Source organism: Nyctibius grandis, chromosome 4 (genome assembly GCF_013368605.1).
Source record: "Nyctibius grandis isolate bNycGra1 chromosome 4, bNycGra1.pri, whole genome shotgun sequence".
NCBI classification, from domain to species: Eukaryota; Metazoa; Chordata; class Aves; order Nyctibiiformes; family Nyctibiidae; genus Nyctibius; species Nyctibius grandis.
In genome coordinates this window covers 4,372,478-4,388,679 of record NC_090661.1, presented here as the reverse complement: position 1 = coordinate 4,388,679, position 16,202 = coordinate 4,372,478, and the positions used below count along the sequence as shown (strand labels likewise).

At 39.0% G+C, this 16,202-nt stretch overlaps 1 protein-coding gene across 1 annotated transcript in view; it reads right to left on the bottom strand.

The window, feature by feature from the left end:
* NAV2 (neuron navigator 2) overlaps positions 1 to 16,202 on the bottom strand; it is a 171,107-nt gene that overhangs the window by 21,162 nt on the left and 133,743 nt on the right. The window contains exons 21-28 of the mRNA XM_068399984.1: positions 10,551 to 10,603; positions 8,595 to 8,618; positions 8,401 to 8,475; positions 4,299 to 4,382; positions 3,584 to 3,695; positions 2,941 to 3,086; positions 715 to 723; positions 152 to 324 (exon numbers count right to left, since the gene is read on the bottom strand). Coding sequence (XP_068256085.1) covers positions 152 to 324; positions 715 to 723; positions 2,941 to 3,086; positions 3,584 to 3,695; positions 4,299 to 4,382; positions 8,401 to 8,475; positions 8,595 to 8,618; positions 10,551 to 10,603 — 676 coding nt within the window. The remainder of the gene's footprint in view (positions 1 to 151; positions 325 to 714; positions 724 to 2,940; positions 3,087 to 3,583; positions 3,696 to 4,298; positions 4,383 to 8,400; positions 8,476 to 8,594; positions 8,619 to 10,550; positions 10,604 to 16,202) is intronic.

The following is a 16,202-nucleotide window of genomic DNA, read 5'->3' as shown; positions in this document are numbered from 1 at the left end:
CTTGTTTCTGGAAAGTAGCCTAGAGATGTCCTGTAAAGCTAGCATGGAAAACATTGGATCTCTCCAAAGCATGATACTTCTCTTTTCCTCTACAAATGCAGCAAGTTGCCTTCCACTCCATTTTCTATTTAAAAATTAAAAAATCACTTACAGAGAATTGGAATGGGAAGCTCTCAGCAATGGTGTTGAAACAGTAGAGTTATGGTGTGGTAGCTTTGGTGAAGAAGGTAACGAAGAATCAGTCATCTCCTCAATATCTGAATGAGAAGATGCTGACTTGGGAGATTTCTTTTTACCAAAAGCTTGCTTGAAGGAGCTGCGTAACTGAAAAAACAAGACCACAACAGTAGGCACATCATTAAGGATGAAATCAGGCAAAAAAGCCACAGAGTAAAAACTCTAACATGCAAATACTCCAAACGATACAGCCATACTCACATATATTTTAAGATGGGTAAAAAAGAATAAAAAAGCTCTTTTTCCGTAACTATTTTATGAGATTAATAAGGTCAATAGAACTGGATGCTTCCTATTTTTAAGATAACTTATTTTATAGCAAATTCTGTTCAGTGCAATGAGCTTTACAGCGATGTTGTGGCAACTTGCAGCTATAACGTGACGTGGCTCAGACAAGGTTAATGGTGCTGAAATGGTTAGTCATGTAAATGGAGGGGTTAGCTTTGTATCTCATAGTTTAAAGTAGGTCTTCCTTACCTCATTGACCTGCCGGAAGAAGCGCAAGCAAAAGGAAGTGGGGGAAGGAAAAAAGACATGTTTTAACAGATAAAGCCAGTGATAAGGAAAGCTTTGGATTTCTAAGACAAACATGACTAATAATCAACAAAGACCAACAGTTACTTTAAAACTGGATCCCTGTATTTTCCAAAACCAGGTGTTTCAGACAACATACAGTCATTTTTGCATTACTTGAGGGAGACACCAGACCCAGATCTCTTAACTATTTAAATTATATCTTCGCATTGGCTCAGACAGAAAGTTTTGGCTAACAGCCAAGTTAATATTGTGTTTTTCCTTGCAGGAACAGGTATTGCACCAGGTGAAAAGACTGACTCTTCCCTACCTACCTGCAACCAAAATAACTTTTTTTAATGTGACTGCCATTTCCCAAACAACAAAAAGAATGAGCATTCATGTGACTACACTGAGGTTATCCCAAAGTTACAGTTCAACAGTTAGTGTTCAAGAAGCGTTTGGACAAAGCTCTTAGATATATTGTTTAACTTTTATGTTGCCCCGTGTGGAGACAGGGTTGGGACTTGATGATCCTCATGGGTCCCTTGCAACTCAGGATACTCTATGAACATCGTTTAACACTATCACAAATTACATGTTGTAAACAGACTGGCTTAATATGAGCTGAAAGTTATTTTTAAAGTAGACAAAGACTCCTACAGTGAGAAGGTGTTGAAAATCTGGTGTTTCAGCTCTGAACGGGCAGCTGTGTTGTTTCTATATATCACAAACAGATCTTGGCTGATAAATTCCTCAGCATTTGAGGAATAAACAATGTGTGAATCAGACTCAACTTATATATTTTCTCAGTAAATTACTGATTTAATTTTCAATTTTCATTTTACAGCAATGATGTACTAATTTTTAATAGCAACACAGAATACTGTCCTGTTTCTTCTACTTCACAAAAACTTTATTTCTCTTTATAATGAGGAGATGTTTCTTTAACCTTCTTTAAAAACAGTCATCTGATGAATGAGAAGCGTAGGCTTATGTAGAATATAATCTACTAGGTTACAATAACAAAGAAGAGAAGCTAAAGCAAAAATTTAAAAAGTGTTTATCTTAACTAAGGCTTAATGATTACAAAAGGGTTGTGTCACAAATTAAGAGTCGCTAGCAATTTAAAAATTACAGCAATTTACTTTGTCTATAACTAATGCATAGCCCAGCACAAGAAGGATTTGGAGATGATATTGTTTCCATTCAACCAATTATTTAAGGGGTAGAGTGGAAATACTGCTGTTATGAAGAAGCTGGCAAGATATCAAAATGAAACCACTGGGATAAGAGAGAAATATAAAAACAAGAACCTGCTTAGGAAGCTGTTTCTTACAGTTCAGGAGTTTCATAAACATTTCTGAGAGGACATTGTGCAAATACAAATCAAGCTTTTACCAGCTCAAACCACATTTTGTAGCTATACAGATTTATCTGTACAGCCAAAAGATCCAGGGAGGTTTAAGTTCAGTGGGAAGGAAGGGGTGGATTGCTTTACTGGCTACAATAAAGGATCTAGGGACTTTAGCCCGAACTACAATCAGACTAGATTACTAAGGCAGTTATAGTCTAATTCAAAATGGAGTTTAATATAATGTACCTTTCCTCCAGTACCGGGTACCTTGTACACAGTACATGATAAGCAAAGAAGGAAAAATGGGAAATGAAAGGTAAGTATTGTAAAATCTTGCAAAATAAATGTCTATCACAATAAATTTTTAAAGATTGGGTTTTTTTGTTGTAGAACTCCACGGTGATGTTCAAAACAGAGTTCTTAAAGTGTTTAAGATGTTCACTTAAAGGAAAGCTCTATGAGCCAAAAAAAAAAAAAAATCTCTCATTGTGGATTTGTTTTACTTTAATGACAGACGTTGAGTTTTCCCTAAGGGGTTGCACACCATATTACTTCTAGCCAGAACTGATCTTTGACAGCTAGTTCTAATTTAAGACTGGCCTTTTGGCTGTTAAGCTAAAATTCAATCCTAGGCAGAGTCAACACAAGCATATACATCACTTACAACTCAATTAAGCCTTCAAAAGAGAGTTTACACAGGATTTAAACAGTGCATAGTCCTTGTGCTGACCTGTTGCATGAGAGGAAGGAGGAGGAGCTGAGCAGCTCGATTTCACTGTGCATGTTCTGGCAATTTTATATAAACCTCACGCAACCTGTTAAAATACACTCACCCAGTTCTTCCTCTTCTTTTTCTTTGAATCATTCTCGATGTTGCTTCCCACACTGGAGTGACTGGTTGCACTGTTAATACTGGAGACACTGTCCGAAGAGTGCTGCCTTCGGATCCGCAGGTCTGTGGGTTGAGCAACTCCAGGTCCTGAGTATGAATGGAGGCGGTGTCAAAATTACGTAAGATATTTCGTATAAGTGTAAATTACTGGGGTAAGTAAGAGAAGTGAGAGAAGGCAGGACTGCATTCAGACTTTATATTGGAAATTACTGAAAACACCAAAGAAAATAAAGCCAAGTGCCTGACAGCTCTGAAACGGGGTTCTCTGCTCCCTGCTGCTTCACATCAGTGTCTAGATGGATGAATTACTAAATGCTTATAGTAAATTCAGGGAGCTCACACTGAAGATGGAAAAGCTTTGTTAAAATGCCCTCTCATGTGTCTAACACATCCGTTTACTTCTGTAGAACTGACCACACTGTTTACACAGATACCCATTTCAAATCCCCACACAATACCAAAACAAGTAACTAGAGCATGGCCATGAGACAGAGCTGATCGCTGATGATTACATCAGATATCACCAAGAGGTCTGAAGTCCCGTGTGCATTGCACAGTGGCTAAATGTAGCGCTTGCTTCTCACCTTTGCAGTTGAGCTCAGGTGTGTTGATGACTCCGTTGATGGCAGCCTGGGCAGCAGCATTTTGCTTCTTCAGTAGTTCAATTGTCTTCCTTAACTCATTCAGTTCCGAGTCCTTGAATAAGGAAAAAAAAAGTGATACGTTGGAAAACGCAGATGGTATCTAACTGCTCCAAAGCAGCCACATATCAATCTGAGCATTGGTAGCTGATAGAGAATTTATGGAATATATAAATATACAAGGAGATGAAAATGAGGTTCGGTATACCTGGGGAAGCCCAATGTCAACAGGTTGCAAAATAGCTTAGTTATTATGATACAAAAAAATGTACATGCTCTGTAATACAGAAATAATGTATATTCAAGTATACTGTCCAAAAACCCAAGGCTGCTTGTCTTGCAAGGATTTTTCTTAGTGTTTCTCTTGAAAAATGCACGTGTGGATGCATTGGGAAGAAATTTACTACTAAAATACGCAATACTAAAGACTTGTCTCCAAACCAACAATTTATAGGAATAACCTCATCAGTTGTCACAACATCCCAGTGAGGAAAATGAGATTTTATACAGTTTTTATTACATTTTACTCCATCACCATAATTGAGGAAACTAAGGCAAATGATGTACGTGATCTTTTTCCCTCCCCACTACAGAACGAGCACGAGAAACAATGCTGGAAACAGAAATTAAGACTTCCCCAAACACTTTTCAAGCTTGCCTTTTGTTCTGCTGTCATTGTCAGGCTCTGCAGTCTGATCGTCATGTTCCCCAGGCTCTGCTCAAATGCTGCCACCAGGTGAGCCTGAAAGTTAAACCATATAGAAGTCGTTTTTCTCTCCTCCCAAACAAGAATATTTCTGCAAGTATTTACATGGACCATCTCCTGCACTGCATTGTTTGTTGTGTAAATGATACAGAGAAAATAACCCTATTAGAAAACGTCAAATGAGTAGAGTGTAAGTTGTGAAAATGCTTGCAAACAAATTACCGGGAACAATTTAACTGTGGAAAATTAGAAATGCCAAAGGTAACAGAGCAATTTCAAAATCTTAGAAAATGACAGCCCTTTCACGTACAACTACTACTAGCAGCACGCTATGAATGATGCAGTTTCAGGCTATAAACCATGCCCTGCTCGGCGGCAGCTGCCACCAAACGCTTTAGAAAACACAGAGGTAGGAGCAATACTGGGACCTGGCACATCAGCAGATTTCCTGGAGGTGGCTCCTCAGTCAGCTACTACATCCACTTCTTTGATACCATGATTTCAATAGCCAGGACAGTCATCTCAGACATACTCTAACAGAGCAGCAAAGCGGGATTTTTTTTTTCCAGTTTGGAATCCTCATTTATTCTGTAAAATGTTTAATCCTACGTCCAGAATACAACAAGAACAAAACCACCTCCTGGGTCCCTAGCAGTTAAGGTCCTTTGAAGAGCCACATCTCAAACTAACCCAGTTCATTTACTTTTCTCAGTTGTTAAAGCTGCTTGGATTTTGTGACAAATGGAAAACACGTTTTGCCACTTTGTTGAAATACAAAGACATATTAGATTCAATTTTTTTTTTGAAACATCTCACAGATTAAGTAACTGAGGCTTTTAAAGGACACTTTAGGGAATACACCTGGTTACCTGAAAGTATTCCTGATACCAAAAAAGGGATGGAAGGATATCCTTGGTTATCTAGCCATGTCCCCAAGCTATTGCAAGCAATGACATGAAAAGACCTCCTATCACAAAATGTAGAGACAAAAAAGAGACAAATCCATCGATATTTCTAAACATGTCCTGCTGTTCATTTTTTAAATCAGACTTAATCTTTAACAGTTTATGTGGGCCACTATTAACATGTATAAGGTTACTTAGTGATAGTTTTCAGGTACTCTCACAAAATTAAGATAACTCTAGACACAAAGCTTTTCACAGAAAGTTTTAAATCTTTTCCCAAAGAATATTAAGAAACCCAAAATGTCACTCCTGTTTTAGGAGGATATCCGAAAAACTAAAATGAAATAGAAAACAGTAAATAAAATATAAAGCACATTTTTAGATAGAGGAAAGCCAGGCAGAAACTTCCCTCCAACTAGATGACTATTTTCCCTGTGGATATTTAAGGCAAAAAGATGCTGGAAGTCACAGATTTGGAGATGCTCACTGTGCTGTCCCAACAGGAGAAAATAATATTTTATTTCTCATATAATTCTATACACACAACGACAAGTAAAATTGTGCAAAATCTTTCCAAGCAGAAAGGGACATTCTCTCATCTAAATATAAACAGAATAGCAGAACCTTTCACAGAGCTATTCCAGACTTATTCATCAGCAGCACACAGCTGACTTATCCCAAATAACTGTTCTCACATTCGCAATGAAAACAAACATGAGCAGTACAATAACACGGGGATGTGCTTCTCTCATTCCCATCAGCCCCTATGAAAATAAGCAGAGCTGAGACTGTGAGAAAATAGCAAAAAGTAATTTAAAGCCTCATGCTACACATGTATGAAATCTAAATATTTATTTTAAAAACACAGACTGCAAAGCTTCTGTTGGGGAGGATGAACAGAGGACAACAAAACTGATATTCAGGAATCCTCAGCAATACTTTGTAAAAGCAAAAAATAACTGGGCAAGTGGGACTGCAGGGACTAATAATAGGATAGAAAACCCTTAATGCTTTGACCTGAACCTTAAGAAAAAGTTGCTCTTTCAAAACCAGATCAGGCACCTTGAAATTATTCCTATCTGAAAATAGTTCAGTGAGCTATGGAGGAGTTATCTTCACTTCCTAGTTGGAGCGAAACCTTTTCAAATTCTTGCCCCTGATGACCTGAGAAGCATCAAAAGCTGCAGTGTCTATAAGAATTCAGGAAAAAAATAATAAAGTAAAGAGATGAATTCAAATTGCCTAAGTTAAAAGCAATTTTTTTTTATTAAAAAAACCCTTGTGTAAAGGAAATGTCCATAAAGCAGTGTCTTACCAAACAGCATTTATTAGTCTTAACTTTTTGGGGAACAGACCTTGCCTTTTACATGGAAAAAGAGTATGTTCTCCGAAAAGAGGTGGCTAGAGACTGAAATATATTACTAGGACAGTTATAGCAACATCTCTGCAGCAGAGTGTTGCTGATTTACGGACAAATAAGGGGCAGGTCCAAGTCTAAGAACTTTAAATAGCATGAATAAGATACTACAAAATTTTAGCAAAGTGAATGAAGCAAAAATGGAATATTATCAAAATAATAAATGATGTTAAGTTTTTTGGGGGAAAAAAGCACCAAATGACCCCAATGCAAAAAAACACATAGAGCAGCAGCATATATTAAAAACTATTCTCCACAAAGTAGTAGTAGCAACCACACACAAATTCTTGGGCAAATTAATGGCAGCTGGGACAGGCACAGAGCAGCACGTGCTACTCACTGCTCTTGGAGACAGGCTACTAACTCCTGGGTTGAGTAAGCGCCTATTGAATCTGAACACCGCTTGAAGAAGAATGCACCAAAACTAAGGCAGAGCTAGATGAGTTGCACAGCTGGCAAGTTCTTTGTGTGACGGGCACAAGCTGGGTTACTTAACAACATGATAAAAAAGTGTCCGCAAGAGAATCTGGTCCTGCTTTCTCACATGTAAAAGAAGATTCTGGATGAAAACCAACTCATGTATCCAGTCCCCCTTGTATTTGAAAGGTAAACCTAAGATTTAATTTTTGGAAGATTTTAAAAATTTTTTCTTTTCCTCTTGGGGAAGTGACTGAGTGGTTACATGCAGTCAAAGACCTTTTATTTGACTTCTCTATTAACTTGTGTTCTTGGTTTTCCTTTTCCATTTTGCACGTTGGAGGAAGGACTGCTGATGCCTGCCTGTGAACACCACTGTAGATTTCCCCTTGAACCTGTCTTGTGATAGGTGCTGCTGCTCAGATGAAAGCTGTCCTTTACTGCACCAAGTTTCGTATTCCACCTATTCAGAGAGCTGATGGACAGGAATGTCCTCTTCAGTAGCATGTGTCCTGATATTTATTTATTCCCACAAACTAGGATGTCAGTACGATCCCACTTGATGACTATTCATCTGTAGCTTATTTACTCTAGAATTGCTTATTTTTCCAGCAAGCTTCTGTTTTGCAGATTTCTGCTATCTGTGACTACAGCACAGAATACACAAATAAACTTGCTCAGGGTCATACATAGTGTTGCCTCAACACCTCCTGGCTTCCAAATCTTCTTTTTCCAAGTGTCTTACATTACTTATTCATCAAATTCCTCAGAGGAAACAAGCACAAGTATTGCCTACACTGGTTAAAATTCAGGTATGTCCACTCTTTAGGCATAACTTCAAATTAGTTCTCAGAGCCCCATATGCCACTATTACCTATCATGCTGTTAGCCCACATCTTTATGCAATAGCAAAATACAACACATTTCAGTCCATGTTTCTACCCATTTTTATTCCTACCAATTATAGCCTTCATCTGTATCTCATCCCACCCAAACGTCAAAGCAAGACACTATTTATAAAAAAAGACCAAATCCTCAATGATTTTCTCAAGATCTGAAGATGGCTTACATATCTATAGAGCCAAATGAATATTATAATTCAGTATTTAAAGAAAGGCATAAGACTGTTCAGTAGGACAGAGGATGTTATTTTTGGAAAGAACCCACATGCATGCAGTTGTTTTTTTTAAACACATAGGTAACGTGAACTGAACGTTACACACATGAAATCTTTTTGTCACTTAGAAAAATTGGGGTGTTAATTGATGCATTAAATGCATTCCCTGTTAGTGTTTGTTCTCAGAGTTGTACTCACATTGGCAGTCAACTGAGTTGTCAGAGCTGACACTTTTTCTTGGGATGCATCCAACTCTCTTCGTAGCTTGCGAATCTATATATTTTAAGAGAGCACTTTACTGCACCATAATATGGAGAAATAAAACAGCAAGACACAAAACGCAGAGTGTCTTGACAGAACATTTATGCTTGTCAAACATGATGGGCTCTTACCTCTGACTGGCACTTCTCTTCAGGCTAAAAAATAAAAACAGAGGAAAACATATGAGGATATTACAACATAACCAGCCTAACAAATGTATAAAATTTTCTTTTTTTTTTTTTTTTTTGCATTTCAAAAATTCTAAAGTTAATTCCTTATTTTGGATTTCCACATCCATATTCAACCTAAGATAATCTCCTAACTTATTTACTCTTCAGGAAAAAGAAAACAGGCTGCTTGTACAGTACTTCTTCCTGCAGGAAGGAATTTGAGCTCCGCTTCCCAGCCTGCTGGCCAGTGCACCTCAGAGTCTGAGCTGTGGAAGGGTGAAGTCCTGGCTCTGTGCATAAGGGACTGCATGAGGCTCTGAAAAGCCAGGACTGTCACAGAACATGGCTGAATCTAGGCAATTCCCTTCCTCCCATGCTCAGCTCTCCATGGGATGAAGATCATCTTTTTGCATTCCAAAGCGATGTGAAAAAAAACAATTACTCCCACTTTGGGTGCTGCCTGGGCACTGTGGTGCTGAAAAACTGAGGACACACAACTAGTTATCTGAGGATGCAAAGCGGATGTACTGACCACACGTTGTGGTCTGCATGATAAAATTGTGGCTACTATGGCTTGCTTCTAACCAAAGTTATCAGCTAGAGAGAAGTATATGGTAGCAAGTTACACACTCCACTGTCCTTATGTAAACACGTCCACTACCAGCCACCATGAAAATTATACCCATTAAACCACACTATTAAGAGTCGCTCGTGCTTGGGCCGCAAGGACATAAACCAGAAGCTTAGTCAGCAGCTGCTGAGTCCTCTCCTTGCGACTCTCATGGTTATAAACAACAGTCCAGTGGAAAAGGTCTGTTTGCCATCCTTCCAATACGTTATCTGTTTTGGCTTCACATGGACCTTGCTTGAGGCAAGGTCAATAATGAAAGGCAGTATTTTCAATTTATTATCAAGGTCTTAAGGCCACATTACACATGTAGCTTCCTAACAGTGAACCATGCATGTGAAATAACACTATGTTGGCTTGACAGACTTCATAGACAGTTACACATGATCTTCCAAGAGCAAGTTCTTCCATGTATTCTTGTATAACATATGCTTGTTGCAGCTGTGGATGTGTGGTAAGTGTGAAGATGCATCATACTTGCATAAGAATTTGAAATTGAAGATCCTGTTCAATTAACACGTATTTCAGAAGTAATTATTATTCACTGTTTTTTAAAAGGATTGTACTTTAAGAAACCACCAAGACTGTGACCACAGCATGCCAAGAATACATGAGCAACCTTTAATCTGGCTAGCTTGGATATTAACAGCAGTGAAGCCACTGGGAATTAACCATCAGCGCCACATACTTCTGTACAGCCTTGTGTGGGCTGGAACCTGCTGTGCCCCTGGGTCGCTGCAGTTAACACCCCAACTAGCTAGAGAAAAGCTAGGCAAGAGAGGGTCTGTGTGTGGCAGCCTCACCTCCACATTACAGTACAGGTATAGTCTGAACTTAGAAGTTCTTCCATAGTATATGTTTAAATGGAAAATCCTTCATGAGACTGTTAGAAAAAAATAAGGAAATGCAACACGCATTTAAAAAAACCCTGTATTTTCAAAGTCCAGTGTGCCTTGTTTTAGGATCAGATAACCTAAATAAATACATACTTTTGGATAAAATATTACTGGCATAGTAAACAAATGGCTTCTTTAGAAATATTAAAATCTGTGCATTAAAAAACTTCCTCAAACTTCTTTAGCAGCAAATCATTAATACAAGGCTAGAATTACTTTATTCAGCAAATTTTGGGGTGCTTTAGGTAATGAAGTTCAAATCTCAGATATGCTGAGGCCCTTTGTAGCAAAACTTATCTAGTGTAGTTGTAAAATACTGACTCAAAAAATAAATTGCAGTCAATTCAATAATTTTGATTAGTAAAACCAAATTATTCATTTCATTATACTCACTGTCGAATAAATAGATGACGTACTGGATACCAAAGACAGAGAAGAACCATGCACTAAAGGAAAGAAAATAAACACGATGAATATAAATCCAGTAACCACACAGTAGAATCATCATAGATCATCCACTGCCAATGACCAGCCTACTGAAGAAATACTTTCACAAATTTCATCATCCATCATAAACCAAATTATATTTGGACTTGATGATCCCAGAGGTCTCTTCCAACCTGATTGATTCTGTGATTCTGAGATTCTGTGAAATATTACTGAGCCAATAATGTACAGTTTGAAGAATGCATGGCCAGGTAATACAATCCATAAACTCCAAGGCTCCAGGGAGACCTTATAGCATCCTTCCAGTACCTGAAGGAGGCCTACAGGAAAGCGGGAGAGGGGCTTTTTACAAGGGCAAGTAGTGATAGGATGAGGGGGAATGGTTTTAAACTGAAAGAGGGGAGATTTAGATTAGATATTAGGAAGAAATTCTTTCCTGTGAGGGTGGTGAGACACTGGAACAGGTTGCTCAGAGAAGCTGTGGATGCCCCCTCCCTGGCAGTGTTCAAGGCCAGGTTGGATGAGGCTTTGGGCAACCTGGTCTAGGGGAAAGGTGTCCCTGCCTGTGGCAGGGGGGTTGGAACTAGATGATATTTAAGGTCTCTTCCAACCCAAACCAGTCTATGATTCTATGATTCTATGAACTTTGATTTGGTAAAGGTGTTCACAGAATCACAGAATGTTAGGGATTGGAAGGGACCTCAAAAGATCATCTAGTCCAATCCCCCTGCTGGAGCAGGATTACCTAGACCACATCACACAGGAACGCGTCCAGGCGGGCCTTGAACATCTCCAGAGAAGGAGACTCCACAACCTCTCTGGGCAGCCTGTTCCAGTGTTCAGTCACCCTCACCGTAAAGAAGTTTTCCCTCATATTTATGTGGAACCTCCTGTGTTCCAGCTTGCACCCATTGCCCCTTGTCCTCTCAAGGGATGTCACCGAGAAGAGCCTGGCTCCATCCTCATGACACTTGCCCTTTACATATTTATAAACATTAATGAGGTCACCCCTCCTCAGTCTCCTCTTCTCCAAGCTCAAGAGACCCAGCTCCCTCAGCCTCTCCTCATAAGGGAGATGTTCCACTCCCTTAATCATCTTCGTGGCTCTGCGCTGGACTCTCTCTAGCAGTTCCCTGTCCTTCTTGAACTGAGGGGCCCAGAACTGGACACATTATTCCAGATGCGGCCTTACCAGGGCAGAGTAGAGGGGGAGGAGAACCTCTCTTGACCTGCTAACCACACCCCTTCTAATACACCCCAGGATGCCATTGGCCTTCTTGGCCACAAGGGCACACTGCTGGCTCATGGTCATCCTGCTGTCCACTAGGACCCCCAGGTCCCTTTCACCTACACTGCTCTCCAACAGGTCTGCCCCCAACTTGTACTGGTACATGGGGTTGTTCTTGCCCAGATGCAGGACTCTACACTTGCCCTTGTTATATTTCATTAAATTTCTCCCTGCCCAACTCTCCAGCCTGTCCAGGTCTCTCTGAATGGCTGCGCAGCCTTCCGGCGCATCAGCCACTCCTCCCAGTTTTGTGTCATCAGCGAACTTGCTGACAGTGCACTCTATTCCCTCATCCAAGTCATTAATGAATATATTGAATAGAACTGGTCCCAGTACCGACCCTTGAGGGACTCCGCTAGACACAGGCCTCCAACTGGACTCAGTCCCATTGACCACCACTCTCTGGCTTCTTTCCTTCAGCCAGTTCACAATCCACCTCACTACCCGATCATCCAGACCACACTTCCCCAGTTTAGCTGTGAGGATGCTGTGGGAGACCGGGTCAAACGCTTTACTGAAATTGAGATAGACCACAATTGTGTTATAACAATTTAATAATACTTGTTTTTTGGGAAAATGAGGTGTGGCCAAGAAGATCAAAAAGAAAAATTTCAATGAAGATTTGTTCAGAAATAAGTATTTCTCTGGACAGCTTATCTTAAGATTCTTGCAAAAGAGCTCACTCAAGATAAAAAGCCATCAAATTAACAGAAAGGCAGAAGAGATTACAAAACTAAATCTAAGTACTTCATCTTCAGTTTTACATGAGGTTGAGGGGCCAGTTTGTTTTCTTTAAGCAGCAGATGAAGATGGAGATGTCCTGAGAAGACCACGATACCCAGCTCCAGTATGTAAGTAACCAGATGCTCCAGGAGAAGATGTGGAGCACCCAGGGCAGACACCATTGTCTAATTCCAGGGCTTTGAATTGTCCTTGAATGCAGCTGTATCTTCCTTCTGCTGACTACAAGGGACCTGTATCATGGGCATCGATGAGCTGAACATTCCCTATCCCTGCAGGGTTTTTTAGTCTTATTTTGAACAGTTTTTGCATTCAAGTATGCATTCAGTAAAAGATATACATATACATTGATTATCAAGGTTGTTACCATCACCCCGGTGTTTGGATTTACACATAACATCATTTTATTTTTGATTATGCTATTAAAAAAAACTACCTGAAGCTATTCTTTCTGCTATTGAAACACACAAAATTTCCTTTATTTTTTATTTTTAGAAACAAAATACATTTAACTGAAATTTTCATTCAAACTTCAGGTAACTTCATACAAATCATATGAAATCGTGTTAAATCACTTTTTCTTTCATCTAATCCTCTAGTCAAAAAAAAAGTTTAGAAAAGCTGCCATTTTGCTCTAATTACCTACTGCAATTCTACATTCATAATAAATGGGCTCTGCTTTCCCACTGACATTATATCCTAAGGCAAGGCTGGAAAGAGAAGTAAACAAAGTCTAAGTTGGCTTCTGGAGGAATTTAAGACAATTTAAAAAACCCACAAGAAAGTGAAAACAACTCACACCCATTTGCTTTTTCTGGTTAATCATATTTTCAATTAAAATGATCTTTATAGTTAGACGTTAAGGACTGTACTGCATTAAGAACATAAAAATAAGCAGCGTGAGTCAGACCCAGGGTCGTCTAATCGCGTGCTCCATCTCTGGCAGCAACCACAGCGCATGTTTAGGGAAAAGAATGCACAAAGGAGGCAGATACCCGGTGATTTTTCCCCAGGTACACCTTTGCATCTTCTGGGAATCAGCAGAGATGGAAATTCCTGAGATGGAAACTGCAGTCAGTCCATTGTTTTTCACAGTTGCTGTGACCTCTCTACCATTAACTTGCTTAACTACTTCTAAATCCACTGACACATTTTTTCTGTAACAAAAAACTCTTCTTGTGTTTAGAAATATAATTCTTTGCAGTTGTTTTAGATCTGCTGCTGAATCAGTCAGTAAGTTCCTTAAGTGTCTCCACACCCCTGTGCTACGAGAAGTAATGGATAACCAACCTCTTCATAATTATCACCTCCCTTCAGTCATCATTTTTCCAAGCTGAAGATTCCTAATCTATTTCAACTCTCTTCATATCAGAGATGCTATGTGCTTAAGATCTCCTTGTCACTTTTCTTTTTACCTGCATTTTACCCTTAGGACCACCCTTTTCAAGATGGAAAGCCCAAAGTGCAGGAAATATTGCACAAGGCCACCAATGGACCCTGTATATATAATATTATTTTATGGTTTGCCTCTCTATACTCTTCCATTGAGCAGTTTTTACTAATAGAGATGTTTTCAAAAAAGCTACCAAACCAACTGGCCAGAGAAGAAACAGATCTCCTTACAACAGAGTAGAACACATACATTTTTGAGTTAGCACCAGCTGGAATTTTTAAGATCACATTGCAACTTTAAAGGAGGAAAGAAGACTCAAAATGGGAAAAAAAGGAAAGAACACGTAACTCTGGGAATCATACTCCTGCCCTGTAAAACATCACCACTGCACCGTTTGACTGTGTATATAATTGAGACTTCTAGTTTCAAGGACAACTAAGGAGTTAATATTTTTGCGCAACTTCTTTTTAAAGTATCTGCAGATGGCTACTTTAAGGCTATTTAATTAGGAGCCTGAAGGCAGTTATGCTCTTGATGTGATTCCTGGTTTTTGCAGTTAACATGCATCTGCATGCAGGCTACAAACCCAAATTGTTTGGAGCTATTATTTTAAAGCACTATAAATGCATATGCAAGCATGTATCATTTTTCATGTTAGAAAAGAAATGGTCTAGCTGTGATCAACTGTCCGAAGAGTAGAAAGAACAACGGGTATTGCAGTCAGTAGCACAAAAAGGAATAAAAATTTATATCCCAATGACAACGAATTTAATCCCTTTCTCTCTAGGAAGTTGAAGTATCAGGGTGGAACCAGCAACAGCACAGCTCCTGGGGAAGACTGATGGCCAGGGAAGAGGGGAAACTGGATAGCCAAGAGACCACTGAAGTTTGAGGCTGTGTTTTTTTCCCCTGAAGTTCCGGATAGTTTGGAGGCTGTTCCTGCTGGCATCTCCCTAGTCCCCAAACCCTTCCTATCAAGAGAGTTATGCACTGCAAGGCTGACTGACATTTTGACCTACATGCTGTGCTGTGAGAGAACATGACTGTGCTTCATGCTATGGAGACAAAAGAAAAAAAGGCTTTTAAGAATAAATCCTGGCCCTGATGAAGTTGATAAGAAACAAATGTCTTGTAATCTTATATGCTAATAAATAATTAAGAAGTAGGTTGGTAAGCTTTATTTAAGACCTGGATTTGTGCTTCATTGACACTGGCTGATTGTACAAAATCAACTTGGTCATTAACCACAAATTTAATTTCTATAATACTTTTTGATCTATTCTCTCAAGGTGAAGGTGAATTAGATCCACAGTTTGAAAGCACAGGACAACATATATGCCATATTCAGAACCACTTGCTCACTTAGAACTTGTGATTCCTTGAGAAATAAGCAAGAGCTAATAAGCAGGGTATCCCTGCCTTCTGTATGGCCAGAGAAGTGACACAAGACCTTTAACTTGAAGACAAAAATACGGAGACTGCAGGTAAACATTCATCTCATCTGGTAAAATATTATCCTTTCAGGTGCCAAAAATTTAAGAAAAGCTGAAAGGGACTTCTTCAGCATGTCCACTGTAGTGTCAAATTCCTTCCTTGATTACAGAAGTGATCTTGTTCCACCGCTTTCAAGTCCATAACTTGGTAGAGTTTTCTTGGACTTCATTTTAATTACTATTTTTTAAATGAACATAAAGCTCTTTGTAAAACATTTCACCTAATTCTTCCCTTTTCCTTTTCTTTTTTTTTTTTTTTTAAAATGTTTCATCCTCAAACGTTAATACTTATTAAATATTCTTCCAAACTAGCCTCTCTTCTGGACAATAATTTCTGAATTATAAGAGATAATTTAACCTCCAACTTGCCAAAATGGATTTGCTGCAATCTTAAGCACACTTAAAAGACTAAGGTTACAATTTTTTTGAGGATGTCTTCAATAAAACCTGAGTAAGTTTTGCTGTAGTAGCTCCTTCAGTAAATCCTCCAAGTATAACACAGATGCAGTGATTTACATTCCTTCACAGATTATATTAAGGAACTCTTCAGTAAGAGCAGGACTGTTAATCACAGAATGGAATTCAACTAAGTATCCAGCAATCTTTGACTGTTCATGATCATCTAGCTTTCTGAGACCATGGCACAAACAAAGGTTAATTCCTGCAACGACACAGTTTTCAGC